The following is a 14992-nucleotide window of genomic DNA, read 5'->3' as shown; positions in this document are numbered from 1 at the left end:
TTAGTAGTAGTAAATATCGGTAATATTTACCAATGTTTTACTATGCTTATTACAACTGTAAATATATTTTCTTTTTCATTGTTATATACTAACATTGGCAATTTCGGTTTCACCCAGCACACTTTTTAATTACCGTCATTTTAATATATTTATTATTCTGTTTCAGATAATGATGAAGAAATGATAAAAATAACCTAAATATTTGGCTTTTCAAAACTGAAGAGAGAGGTATATGGAGGCTGCCATGTTTATTTCCTTTTAAGCAATACCAGTTGCCTGCCAGCCCTGGCGATCCTCTGCTTCTAATACTATTAGCCATAGCCCCTGAACAAGCATGCAGCAGATCAGGTGTTTCAGACTTTATAGTCAGATCTGACAAGACTAGCTGCATGCTTGTTTGTGGTGTGATTCAGATACTACTGCAGAGAAATAGACCAGCAGGGCTGCCAGGCAACTGGTATTGATTAAAAGGAAATAAATATGGCAGCCTCCGTATACCTCTTACTTCAGTTCCCCTTTAAAATCATTAAAAACGACTTTAGAAACAATTGCTAATTGTAACCTATATTTACTTGTAAACCGATACTTTTCTTATCATTGTAGGTATTTTTGCTTTATTGACGTTTAATAAATAAATATAAATGCAGATAATTAAAAACAAATGAGAGCTCAAAAATTTCTCGGCCACAAATGGATACAGCATTTCAATAAGCGCTGACGCGCCCACACTGTGGATTCTCTCACGTACAGGGCCGGATTTACCATAAGGCAGGGTAGGCTCGTGCCTACAGGCGCCTGATAATGGAAAGGCGGCTCACCCTCCCCCCCGAGTGACTCCCTCCCTCTCTCCCTATACACAGTCCCGAGCAGAGCATAAATGAGAGGTTACTCACCCTGCTCTCTGCATTCCACTGATGAGATCTCCCTTCAGTCGGGGGCAACTTAATACTGGCTACCTAATGCTACGTGGCACCTGTAGCTACCTATGATGAGTAAGGGAAGTAAGATAGAAGCGATAGCTGGGCCAGTCAGCACACTTGCGGTGCAGTTCGGTGGGGATTTGTAGGTTCATGGAGGGTAAAGTCTAAGGTGCCAGGACATCTGTGCCTATAGGCTCCTCTGATGTAAATCCAGGCCTGCTCATGTAACATACACACCATATACACTGCGAGATCTCGTACGGATTTGGACAGATAACTTGAATCCTTTGAATCCTCCTTGGGGCACCCGGTGTAAATAGGGCCTCTTTCTGTCTTTTGGGATAACGTGCAAACACAAGCCGAAAAATTGGAGTACCAGGGAAAACTAGACAAACACTGTAGTCCAGAAGGACATAGCCCTATCGGTACAATAATAAAACATAATAATTGTATTTATAAAAATGTACAATGTACAGGGATGAGAACTCCACAGTTCTGGAAATTTCTCCTGTGTATGTCTCAAATGAGAACAATCTAAATAGTGTGGGGGTCTTTGCTAATCCCCCTCCACTCCAGTGTCAGTCACCGGAGAGAGGTGTAGGTATCCCACAATGACTACATACACAATAAGTATTCTATGGGCGATGAAGTGGATTGCTACCAAAAAGATCTAAAGTAGGATCAGAAATGGTGCAACCACCTAAAGGAGACAATCACCCAATAGAACCGCAAAAACTGTGAGGGGTGAGTTTGCAACAAAACAAATAGTGCAGGTGCTGTACAAACTTTTACATGGTCATGTTTCACCTAAACGGCTTCCTCAGAAAGTGTGCTATACATATCTACAGTAGTCACATAACAACCTAATCACATATTTACAAATGTACAATATGAACCCCCCTCCACACAATTGCCCCAGTCAGAGCTGAAGTGTTACGTCAGGTACGGCCATATATATGGAGAGTGGGGTAGGGCTCACAATTGGTAGACAGGTGCGGCAGGGGTGCGTCCTTATCCGCCCACCTGCTATGAGTATGCCCGTTGCAGGGTTAGTATACGAATGCATAAGTCTTACCTATGCATGATATGCTCCAAGTGGAAGACATATGGGAATACCAAGGTTACGCCCAGATCGATGACTGGGCTGCAGTGTACACCCACGTGCGGGGGGTGGGTGCAGCCTGAAGGAGGGTGTATCTCCATTCTACTACACCGGTTGGGTAGCCCCTGTTATTGAAACGGGCTTCCCCTGTACCGGTAAACTAATTGCACGAGCGGCGTCATGGCGGTGACGTCACTTCCGCCTGCGCCGTCATTCCTTCCTACTGCAAGCTGCGTTTGGAACGCAGCTTGCGTGTCAGGACTCAGTCTAGGGTCCATCGGCGCTGTAGCCAATAGGACACAGGTCACGCTATATGAACCCGCCCCCATTCCGCATCAGAGCGTGGGGCTATGTATACACAGGGTTCCTAGGCAACCTATCATGCGTATGAATGAACGCATAAATCCTGCAACAGAATAACTCTTATAGTCCAAATGTACAGATGTCCCTTGTGAAACCACAAAGGGGGGAAGAAGAGGGGAAGAACAACTGGGACCAGATGGATGGCACATATACAGAGGGCAATTGTGTGGAGGGGGGTTTATATTGTACATTTGTAAATATGTGATTAGGTTGTTATGTGACTACTGTAGATATGTATAGCACACTTTCTGAGGAAGCCGTTTAGGTGAAACATGACCATGTAAAAGTTTGTACAGCACCTGCACTATTTGTTTTGTTGCAAACTCACCCCTCACAGTTTTTGCGGTTCTATTGGGTGATTGTCTCCTTTAGGTGGTTGCACCATTTCTGATCCTACTTTAGATCTTTTTGGTAGCAATCCACTTCATCGCCCATAGAATACTTATTGTGTATGTAGTCATTGTGGGATAGCTACACCTCTCTCCGGTGACTGACACTGGAGTGGAGGGGGATTAGCAAAGACCCCCACACTATTTAGATTGTTCTCATTTGAGACATACACAGGAGAAATTTCCAGAACTGTGGAGTTCTCATCCCTGTACATTGTACATTTTTATAAATACAATTATTATGTTTTATTATTGTACCGATAGGGCTATGTCCTTCTGGACTACAGTGTTTGTCTTGGGATAACGTGCAAGAAAAATGTTCATAAAATGTATTGATTTGTCTGGTGATATACAGCACGCTATGTTTGCAGAAGCAGCTAACTTTTGCACAGAGTCAAAATAGACAGTTTCAAATGTCCTTGTACAACAGAGTAACCAAGCAGCTCGGGGTGACCCAAACCACTAGGAATGTGTAGGGGGCTAAGAGACCGAAAAGCCCTCCGACTAAAAAGCAATGCTTGGTGTGATTTGCCTTCTTAAAGAGACTCCGTAACAAAAATTGCATCCTGTTTTTTATCATCCTACAAGTTCCAAAAGCTATTCTAATGTGTTCTTGCTAACTGCAGCACTTTCTACTATCACCATCTCTGTAATAAATCAATGTATCTTTCCCCTGTCAGCCTGTGTCTGGAAGGCTGCCAAGTTCTTCAGTGTTATGGTTCTGCTATGAACTCCCCCTTCCAGGCCCCTCTATGCACACTGCCTGTGTATTAGTGCAGCTTCTCTCTTCTCTCTCATCTCTTATCTTTTACAAGCTGGATAAATCGTCCTCTGAGCTGGCTGGGCTTTCACATACTGAGGAATTTCAGACAAGGGCAAAGCTGTTTGCAGGAAGAAAAGAGCAGCCTGACACTTCAGTGCATGAGAGATGCAGGGGGAAAGAAACACACAAATGATCTCTTGAGATTCAAAAGGAAGGGTGTATACAGCCTGCTTGTGTATGGATGTATTTTCTATGTGTGGACATACTGTACATCAACCTACTTCCTGTTTTGGTGGCCATTTTGTTTGTTTATAAACAAACTTTTTAAAACTGTTTTTAACCACTTTTAATGCGGCGGGGAGCGGCGAAATTGTGACAGAGGGTAATAGGAGATGTCCCCTAACGCACTGGTATGTTTACTTTTGTGCGATTTTAACAATACAGATTCTCTTTAAAACAGAAGGAATTTGTGATAATTCAGCTTTAAGTGAACATCTGTGGTTACCCACAATGCATCACTACTGAATATGCAAATGATCTCTTTATGCCCCTGGAGCCAGGCTTGTATCCAGAACCACTGGTGTATAGCAAGCCTATAGCTTTACATTTTACACAGCTACATGTAAACAGCGTGGCTCTGTGAAATGTAAAGCTATAGGTGTGCAACGGTTCTGAATGCAGGCCTGGCTCCAGGGGCGTAAAGAGAACAATTTGCATATTCAGTAGTGGTGCATTGTGGGTAACCACAGATGTTCACTTAAAGCTAAATTATCGCAAGTTCCTTTTGTTTTAAGAAGGCAAATCATGCCAAATATCGTATTGTCTTAATTCCAAAGTAATGGCAATCAAATGAGAGAGTGGATCTCCCGTTATTCACGGCTCCACCGTTTGATGTATCCTCATGGAATATCATCTGCAATCCACCGTTCGGATTTATGTCCTTATAGAGCTGCGGTGTAGCCGGTGAGGTGGGTTTGTGTTGTATGATGTCACACAGAGCAGCTTCCAGGATCTCCAGCTCCAGTGTCTAGGCAACAGACCACAATCCACCACTGAGTTCCTGACAGCTTGAGTCGCAGGCAGTAGAGAAGGTTTGTCTGGACACCCTCGTCTCCCCACCTCACCTGCTACACCAGCAATCCTGAATTGTAAAATAATATAAAAGTTAGACACTTATCTCAGTGGTGGGAGGTGTCTGTACAGTACATAGGTTTCCAGGATCCTTCTCCAGCCCCCCGAAACAGCGAGGGGATCCTCTTTACCTTCTGGCCGGGAGCCCTGAACAAGGGCATCTACATTAGGCATACAGGGGTATGGTCCCACATGCCCAGTCGGGGAAACCGCTTGAGCACATGTACACAAGTGATTCCCTCTTCTCAGCATGCACAGGCCGTACTCAAGTATGTCCAGTGCACAGAGGTGCATCTAGGGAAAGCGGGGGGGGGGGGGGGGATTGCCCCTCCAAACATCTTAATATGTAGTCTTGGTTGAATTGGTTGTGTCCAAGTTAAAGTGAAGCATGGTCAATGACAATAGGTCAGCCTATCAAATATCAGTTAGGCAGCTTGTCCCCCCAAAAGATGTAATCAGACAGCAGGACGTCCCTCAGAGAAAACCTAGAATCTGAATAGAGAATACCAAGGATGCTATAGAGCAGCTGCCCCAGTAAGAGGCACCCATGGCACATGCCCTACCTGCACCCCGTAGATACGCCTCTGCTAGTGCACATGCGCTCCTCATGGCCATGCTTCTGGCCAGAAGAAGTCTAGTCAACCTGCTGGGTGGAACAAGTATAGAGGGAGTCCAGAGTCTTCCTACTAATGAGGAATTTAACTTTTTTTTATACTTTTTTCGCTACCTTGGGATTGCTTTAAAAGATTCAACGACAGGCTATTTGTTTTTGCGTTGTTGTTTTTGTTCCCCTCTGTATTGCATGTTCTGACTATTTCTCTCCTTTCTCTACCTTGGCAGGAAGCCTACTCTGTAGCCCGTCAGTTTAACCTCATCCCCCCGGTGTGTGAGCAGGCAGAGTACCACCTGTTCCAGAGGGAGAAGGTAGAGACTCAGATGCCGGAGCTGTACCATAAGATAGGTGAGTTCATTTATGCTCCGCCCCCAACTAATGAAAAGAGAGGGAGGCACTGAGAGTCTGGCCCTGAATTGCTGGGCCAGAATAAAAAGCCACATACTTTGCCCACTGCTGCTTCATAAAGTGTATATGCCATGCCCTACAGACATGGTCATCTTACAGCACGTGCCTCCTCCCACAGCAATACTCACTGAAGAGCATGTGATCTTGTCTCACTTCGGCCTACTGGTTTTTACACGTGTAGCAAAAGTGAAACTGGAAACTAATTATAAATGAGCAAACAGTGGTTCACCCAAAAAAGTTTCAGTATTTTGAAATAATGCTGTCTTTACTTCCGTTCTATGAATATAGTGGTTCACATAATAGCTTAGCATAATTTGCATGCTGCTACTGGTGTTGCTTTATGGTGCTAACCTCCCCTCTACCTATCCTTTAAAATTAACCCCCTCCCACCTACGCCTAACACTACACCCCCCTAACTTCACCTACCATTAACTTAACCACCTAGGCCCAACACTAACCTTGCCCTACCTACACCTAACACAAACCTCCCACCATCTATGCCTTACAGTAACCCCACTCTAACTACACCTAACACTAATTTCCCTACCTACAGCTAACACTAACCTCCTCTACCTACTCCAAACACTAACTCCCCCACCCTCACTTACGCCTAACCCTAACCTCCCCTACCTATACTTAATACTAACCTCTTCCCTACCTACAGCTAACATTAAACTTTCCCCTACCTGCTCCTCCACCTTTGCCTAACACTAACTTACTCCCTATCTATGCCTTAAACTAATCTCCCCTAACTTCCCCAACATTAACCCACCATCTACTCCTAACACTATACCCAATCACCACAGCTAATAACGGTAGTCGGCTACACGTATCTCGAGTTTGGCCACACCACAGCTAATAACGGTAGTCGGCTACACATATCTCGAGTTTGGCCAATTGAAATACCCATCACAAAATAGCAGGAGTTTGCCGATAGCCAAATTTCGGTGCTCCTAGCGCCCAAATTATACATGTGATGCGCCATAGCTGCAAATGGCCATTGCAGTCTATGGCAGCACCTAATTTTCCTAGCGGAGCCAGTGCCCATGTCAAGTGTGCACAGCCCCTTAGGAATTGCAGGATGCAGCGTGGGTACTGTCCCCTCCTGTTTCAAGAGGTCCACAATTATACTAGTCCCCCAAAAAACAGGCAGCAGAGATCTAAACAACTTTAGACCTGTGGCCCTAACTTCCAACACCATGAAGATCCTAGAGAGACTGGTCCTTTCCCACCTCAAGAGCTCCACCAACGCACTCCTTGACACACTCCACTTTGCATATAGGGCCAACAGGTCTGTTGAGGATGCCATTAACGTCAGCCTAGCAATAGCATACATTACAGAGAACCTGGACAGACCTGACTTCTACGCTCGGATCCTGTTCCTGGATTTTAGCTCTGCATTCAATACGATCTGCCCAGATACCCTGCTTGTCAACCTGGCACAGCCCGGACTTGATACAATTCTTTGTGCGTGGATCAAGGACTTCCTGTCAACTGCTCCTCCAGCGTGAGAACCACCAATACTGGTACTCCGCAGGGATGTGTACTGTCCCCACTCCTGTTCTACTTGTACACCAACAACTGTATCTCAACCGCTGGCTCTGTGAAGGTCATAAAATTTGCGGATGACACTACCATCATCGGCCTAATTGGCAACAACGGAGAGCACGAGTACCGCAACGAAGTTGAGCGAATCTGCAACTGGTGCAAGGATAACAACCTAGTACTCAACGCAGCAAAGACTGTTGAACTGATTGTTGATTTCAGGAGGCACCCCCCCTCCCTTCCCACCAGTCCTCATAGGATATACCGAAGTCTCTAAGGTACGGTATCATCGGTACGGTTCCTTGGCACGACCCTCACCAATGACCTGAAATGGGGGCCGAACACCACCAAGAGTCACAAGAAATCCCAACAGAGGTTGTTCTTCCTGCAACAACTGAAAAAATTTGGCATGGAACGGGAGCTGCTGACCGGCTTCAACACCGCAACCATTGAGTCCATCCTCTGTTCATCAGTCATTGTCTGGTATGCTAGTGCGACGGCCAGTGACAGGTATAAGCTGCAGAGAGTCATTACTGACGTGCAGAGGATCATCGGATCTCCGCTGCCATCTCTTGATCTCCTCCACTCTGCTAGGATGAAGATGAGGGCCACCAGTATCTTTTGCGACCCCTCCCACCCTGGCAGTCGCTTCTTTGATCTCCTCCCGTCAGGGCACCGCTCTAGAACTATCCCATCCAAAACCACCAGACACAGGAACTCCTTCTTCCCAAAAGCAGTTCTTGTTTGCCTGTCTATATACTTGCCTATGCCATGTGAACCAAAAAGAATTCTGAGTACCACTCCCGTCGCACTTGGCGAATAAATCTGATTCTAATTCTGATCTCAATTTCCAGCACACATTCATTCACTAACTATTTCCTGCCATCCTTGTTTTCACCTCTATAGTTTTTCAAATAGGAGTAGTGCGGGGTCTATCTGGCCATGTCCAGCGTTGTTGCAGTGGGTGCGCATGTATGCACACCCTGTCGTCGCTTGTTCCCATTGCCACTTACAGAGGATTGATTGATGAATGGGAACATGTGTTCCCCGAACCAACCAAAGCCCCTGTGAATGAATCAACATGCCTCGAAACACGCGACATGTTGATTTATTAAACTGATTTAATAAAACCTTATTAACCCCCACTCTCCCCTGTAGCTACCAGACATAAATACACGATAAAAAAAGTGACAGTTTAAAAAAAAAACATATAGTTACCTTATGGTCTGTTTTTTTTAAATATATAGGTAATGAGGGTATATTACTGTTATTTTAGCAAATAAGGGACTTGTAATTATTGTTATGGTACAAAAAGATAAAAATGCACCTTTATTTTCAAATAACATATTGTCGCCATACATTGTACTAGGAACATAATTTAAACGTTGGGATACCCAAGACAACTTGGTAAATAACGTGTAGGTTTTATCTATAGTAGCATTGCTTATTTTAAAACTATAGGGAATGGATCGAGAGAAATTGTGTATTTTCAGTTTTTTATGTATTTCCATATAAAATGCATAGAAAATAAAGTAATTACTTAACACAAGTATTACCCCTAAAAAAGCCTATTTTGTGGCAAGAAAACAAGATATAGATCAGTTAGGTGTGATAAGTAGTATAAGGTTATTGGTGAATGAATGGGAGGAGTGCTACAGGGGAAAATTGCTTCCGTCCTTGAGGTGAAAACAACCCTCAGGCTGAAGTGGTTAAAGGACACCTGAAGCGAAAATAAACTAATGAAGTAAACAATTGTATCTATCTTCCTTCTCCTAAAAATGACTTTTTAAGATATTCCACAGTTTTATTTTATGTTTAAATCTACTTTTTAAGTTTTAACTGTTTTTATTGTTTTTGCTCAATGACACATTAATTGAAGTATGCCAGAGCTAAAATGTATGAACTATTGACCTTTTTTATCTCTTTCCTGCTCGCAGAAGCCATTTTCTGCTAGGAAAGTGTTTCATAGTTGGAATTTCTTATCAGTGAGGGTCACACTGCAGTCACTTCCTATCTGAGTCAGGACTTAGTCAGCCACTTACATACCTGATATTTAACTCTTTCAGGCAGAGAAAGAAAAAAAGGAACTCAGCATAGTTATTTGTGTGCTAGGCCCTGTACATACCCATGTCTATCTCATTATGTCACATGTCACTTCAGGTATCCTTTAAAGAGGAGCTGTCAGCCATACTATCTCAGAAAAAATCACACATATAAGTAGATAGATACTTGCTCTACTTACATAACATATGTATTGCACTGTCCACGATTTGATTTTAGTGATTTTTCCACAGTAAAAAAAAAGAGAAAATCCTTCTTAGCATTTCCCAATTTAAGTGTGGCTATTTTGAAGCCAATCCTGATGTCATTTACTCCCTTAGTCTCCTCTGCCTGATTTGCCTGCCCTTCACTATAGAAAGTGCATTGTCTCAGCATGGCAAATACTGGCCAATCAGAGAGGAACAGAGGTGTGGGAGGGTAACACAGGAGGGAAAGAGGCTTCAGCCAATCAGTCTGCATTAGTTAAGTCTGAGGGGAAGTACAGAAGCAAAAAAGGACAACCCAGCATGCCCTGCAACTTCCTTTTTGTGTACCAAATTTTGTGTGTACCAAATAAGAGTCAGGTAAACTGGGGGATGATCATTTATCAACAAGAAAAGTAATAGTGATTTTAACTTTTGGATTGCCTGGTTAGCATCCCTATTACTTGTTTACCAGATACAAATAAAGAATTGATTTTTGATTTTATGCCCGACAGTTACTCTTTAAAAAGGAAATCCACCTTTGTCCGTTCCAGACGCCTGACACCGTGGTAAATGCTCGTACTTGTTGGCACCCTATCCTCCCCCACTCCTGCAACCTCCTCCTCCGCGGCTGCCCGCTCAGAGACTGGCCCAGCTCCAGCCCATTATCCTCATCATTATTAATGCCAGGAGCTGCCGATCGATGAACTGACGGCTGGTAAACGGTTACTGCGGTTGTTTTATTGATTGGCAGCTCCTGGCGTTCTTTCCGCTGTTGGCACTTCTGTGTCCCGTCGAGCAGAGATTTGCTTATTCGGCAGGTTTTCCCACTTGGCGGTATTTCATAACAGGCAGAGGAAATTGGAAGTGGATGCCTGAAACCGCAAGTACAGGGAAGTGGCAACCAGAGTCACAGCCGTACTAACATCATAAACACTACAAGCTCAGAACATAGTATGTTATATTCCATAAGAGGACTCCATGTACAACTGCTCCATTCTACGTACATCTATTGCAAAACATTGTAAAATGTACAATACGTGACACATACACAGAACATTGAGGCAGGGTGCACACATAACAACATGAAAAGCTGTGCATTATGTCATGTTTTATGTTAATGTTGTGTGCGTTTTTTGCTGAATTTTTGGTGCATTTGCGTTTGCGTTTTTTTTACCGCAGATGCTTTTTGCGTGCGTTTTAATGCGTTTGCGTTTTGTATGCGTTTTTCATACGTTTTCATTTTGCATGTTATGCAAATCACTAGGAAGACAACAGGAAGCAGAAAAACATCACAAAACATTTTTTTTAACCATTTACTGACAACCTAACGTATTAAAACGTCATGCTTACCGCTATTAACAGCAACATGACGTTTTAATACGTCCCGCGTTCCCGCCGCTGCTACCGCTGTGTGTCCGCCGCTACCGCCGCTTTTTCCGTCGGGCTTCCGTGCTGGGTGATTGGGGAAGAGGACCGAACGGTCCTCTACCCAATCGCAGTGCCTGGAGTGAATGGACGTGACCGCGAACAGCGGCTACGTCCATTCACAATAACAGGAAATGTAACAATTAAATAAAGTGAAGAAAGAAAAAAAAAAAAGTGAACATTTCCTATGAGTGTTCACTAGCGCCATCTTGTGGCCAAAAAGTACATTACACCTACAAAATACATTCATTTTCAAGTACATACAGATCATTAATAAAATAACACTTCCAACCCTCTCCCCCCCAAAAAAAACACTTGTAAAAAAAAAAATCAGCTAAAAAAAATAAATAAATAGTTGCCTTAGGGACTCAGCTTTGTTAATTTATATTTTATGGTGGGAAATTAATTTTAATTTATTACATAGGGGCTTGTAATTATGGCCAGAATAAAAAAAAAACACAACAGAAAAATAACACTTATATTTCAAAATAATATACTGTCACCATACATTGTGATAGGAACATCATTTAAACTGTTTAATAATCGGGACAACTTGGCAAATAAACCGTGTTTGTTTTATCCACAGGAGAATGTTTAATTTTAAAACTATAATGGTTGATAACTGAGAAATAATGATTTTTTTTCTTTTTTTTCCGGTTTTTCTCATTAAACGCATTTAGAATAAAAAAAATTCTTAGCAAAATGTACTACCCACAGAAAGCCTAATTGGTGGCGAAAAAAACGAGGTATAGATCATTTTCTTGTGATAAGTAGTAATAAAGTTATTAGGGAATAAAAGGGAGGAGCACTGACAACTGAAAATTGCTCTGGTCCGTTAGGATAAAAACCCTTGGGGGTGAACTGGTTAAAGTGTAATGAAACCCAGCAATTCTTCTTTGCTCTAAAAAATTATTTACAGCATATTATATACAACCAGCATTTTTTTTTACTAGAACAGCATTCAAAGGGTTACACACAGGACTTAAGAGTTCAGTGCAGAGAAATCTGGACTCATCCGAAGTGGAGATAATGTTATCTTGAATTTACTTAAATGTATCAAGTGAGGAATGTGACACATTCTCTGACTGTGCAGAAGCTCCTGGACACAGACAGACACTCGAAGCATTTCTGCCTTCAATACATAATGAATAAAACCAGTTATTAATAAAATGCAAAGGCAGCTCACAAAGCAAAAAACTGTACTTTTGGGAACTTGTCATTTCTAAATGAATAATAATACTTATGCACAAATGCAAATATGATAACAGTATGGCATATAAAAAGTAGGAAAACATGTTTTTATTGAATATTATGTCAGGGTTTTATACCGCTTTAAGCAGAAACACATGGACAACACATGAAAAACGCATACCATTGCGTTTCCATTGACTTTCATTTTTCATGCGTTTTTAAAGATTATGCTACAAAAACCAGCATCAACGCAGCAAAAACGCATACGTTTTTGATATGCGTTTTTTCCTGCGGCACATAGACTTCCATTAGCGGCAAAAACGCAGCGTTTTCCATAATGCTAGCATTTCTGCTATGTGTGCACCTAGCCTTATATTGTGCTTTTCTCCTGGAAGACTCAAAGTGCCAGAGCTGCAGCCACTAGGGTGCGCTCTATAGGCAGTAGCAGTGTTAGGGAGTCTTGCCCAATGTCTCCTTACTGAATAGATTTAGGCTTACTGAACAAGAAGAGCCAAGATTCGGACCCTAGTCTCCCTTGTCAGAGGCGGAGCCCTTAACCAGTGTACATATAAATGTACGTTTCTCCCGGCGTATAATGTGGCCGGGAGCACTCTGCAACTTAGTTGTGAATGTGATGTCATGCGGATGTTAAGGGGGCGGGTGCATGTTTAAGGAGGTGCGCAGCCGGGCCAACACCTGCGCACTAATGCCCATGCCTACCAGGAAGTAGCTGTGGGGGGCATAAGCCAGAGAAAGGAGGGGGGACGGAGGAGAACGAGGGAGCAAGGGGGGGGGGCATGAGAACTGCTTCATATACATGCCTGCTCCTTCCGTTTCTACTATATGTTTCAGCTCTGGTATCCTTTAAAGGATACCCGAACTGACATGTGACATGATGAGATAGACATGGGTATGTACAGTGCCTAGCACACTAATATCTATGCTGTGTTCCATTTTTTCTTTCTCTGCCTGAAAGAGTTAAATATCAGGTATGTAAGTGGCTGACTCGGTCCTGACTCAGACAGGAAGTGACTACAGTAAGACTAAGATAAGAAATTCCAACTATAAAGCACTTTCCTAGCAGAAAATGGCTTCTGAGAGCGAGAAAGAGGTAAAAAAAAGGGGAATTTCTGATCAGTGAGGGTCACACTGTAGTCACCTCCTGTCTGAGTCAGGACTGAGTCAGCCACTTACATACCTGATATTTAACTCTTTCAAGCAGAGAAAGAAAAAATGGAACACAGCATAGTTATTTGTGTGCTTGGCACTGTACATACACATGTCTATCTCATCATGTCACATGTCACTTCGGGTATCCTTTAAGGTGCCCATCAATTATCAAATTTCGCTATCGATTGACCATCCAATAATTGCAATAGATTGGGCACAATCCTTAGAGCCTACCAATGGAGGCGTAAATGATAAGCAATCTGATCAGACTAAAAAATTGTTCCAAATTTGGATCGACAGGACGATCGATAGTACGATCCTTCGTTGTCGATTGGTATCATTAACAGCACCCTAGCGACCGTTTGGGTGATGGGCATCTTTAGGGTCCATATGTCGGCAGGAACAGGAAGTGCTATCCGTGCCATGACAGGTATCTATGACCTAATGCCTTCCCTGCACCGCTCTGCCTGGGGGACATTGCGTCAGGTATATTTTATAAGGGTAGCAAAGCTTAGGAAAGCTCCCGGAGAAGCATGTGATCAGTTTGATCAGCTGATAGATTTGTAAGGCTCTGATTTGCCGGTCCTGATCATGTGTTATACCAGGAAGTTAAAAACAATGGTGCATGAGCCAGCCTGGGGCCCCGGGAACTCTCACTGCCCGGGGCCCCAGAACCAGCATCTAACACCATATGTGAGAGCAGCCAAAACCTTGGAGCTGCCACCTCCAAGGCCTGTCTCCTACTGCTCTAAAACTTACCAAACACACAATTGGAGAACCTCACTCCCAAACAGTTCTCTGCTGCTTTATAAAGCCTGCAGGCTGCTTATAAGCCAATGAGAAGTGCACACATAATACACCTAGCTTGCAGTGATAATCAAGCAAAAGCTGAGCAAGTCAGCCAATTAGTAGGAGAGGGCTTCAGTTGCATATAGACAATGGCTATATGACCAGCAGGGGGCACCAGCGTGCAGGATATTCCCTCTCATCTGCCCCCCTCCTAACTAAACTGCATGGGATACTACAATAATTAAAAACAATGGTGCATGAGCCAGCCTGGGGCCCCGGGAACTCTCACTGCCCGGGGCCCCAGAACCAGCATCTAACACCATATGTGAGCGCAGCCAAAACCTTGGAGCTGCCACCTCCAAGGCCTGTCTCCTACTGCTCTAAAACTTACCAAACACACAATTGGAGAACCTCACTCCCAAACAGTTCTCTGCTGCTTTATAAAGCCTGCAGGCTGCTTATAAGCCAATGAGAAATGCACACATAATACACCTAGCCTGCAGTGATAATCAAGCAAAAGCTGAGCAAGTCAGCCAATTAGTAGGAGAGGGCTTCAGTTGCATATAGACAATGGCTATATGACCAGCAGGGGGCACCAGCGTGCAGGATATTCCCTCTCATCTGCCCCCCTCCTAACTAAACTGCATGGGATACTACAATAATTAAAAACAATGGTGCACATGCCAGCCTGGGGTTATACCAGGAAGTTATCACAGCCAATCAGAAGCTTACAAATCTATCAGCTGATCACATGCCTCTCCAGGAGTCCTAAGCATTGCCACCCCTAGTATCTTATACATGGTTTTGGGATGTCCTGTGTTAAGGTGGCCATACACTCATCGATTTTCTCATTTGATTCCTTACAGATTCGATCCATTGGACGGGAATCGATTCCGCAAAATGTCAGATCGATCTTCACTAAAAATCGATCAAAAGA

At 43.4% G+C, this 14992-nt stretch overlaps 1 protein-coding gene across 5 annotated transcripts in view; it reads left to right on the top strand.

The window, feature by feature from the left end:
- The window catches only part of KCNAB3 (potassium voltage-gated channel subfamily A regulatory beta subunit 3), a 169639-nt gene that overhangs the window by 141872 nt on the left and 12775 nt on the right, over positions 1-14992 (top strand). For all 5 annotated transcript variants that reach the window (XM_068274011.1, XM_068274012.1, XM_068274015.1 and 2 more), the window contains exon 10: positions 5509-5629. In XM_068274011.1, coding sequence (XP_068130112.1) covers positions 5509-5629 — 121 coding nt within the window. The remainder of the gene's footprint in view (positions 1-5508; positions 5630-14992) is intronic.

This window comes from Hyperolius riggenbachi, chromosome 3, assembly GCF_040937935.1.
Source record: "Hyperolius riggenbachi isolate aHypRig1 chromosome 3, aHypRig1.pri, whole genome shotgun sequence".
Lineage (NCBI taxonomy): Eukaryota > Metazoa > Chordata > Amphibia > Anura > Hyperoliidae > Hyperolius > Hyperolius riggenbachi.
This window is presented reverse-complemented; position numbering and strand designations above follow the sequence as displayed.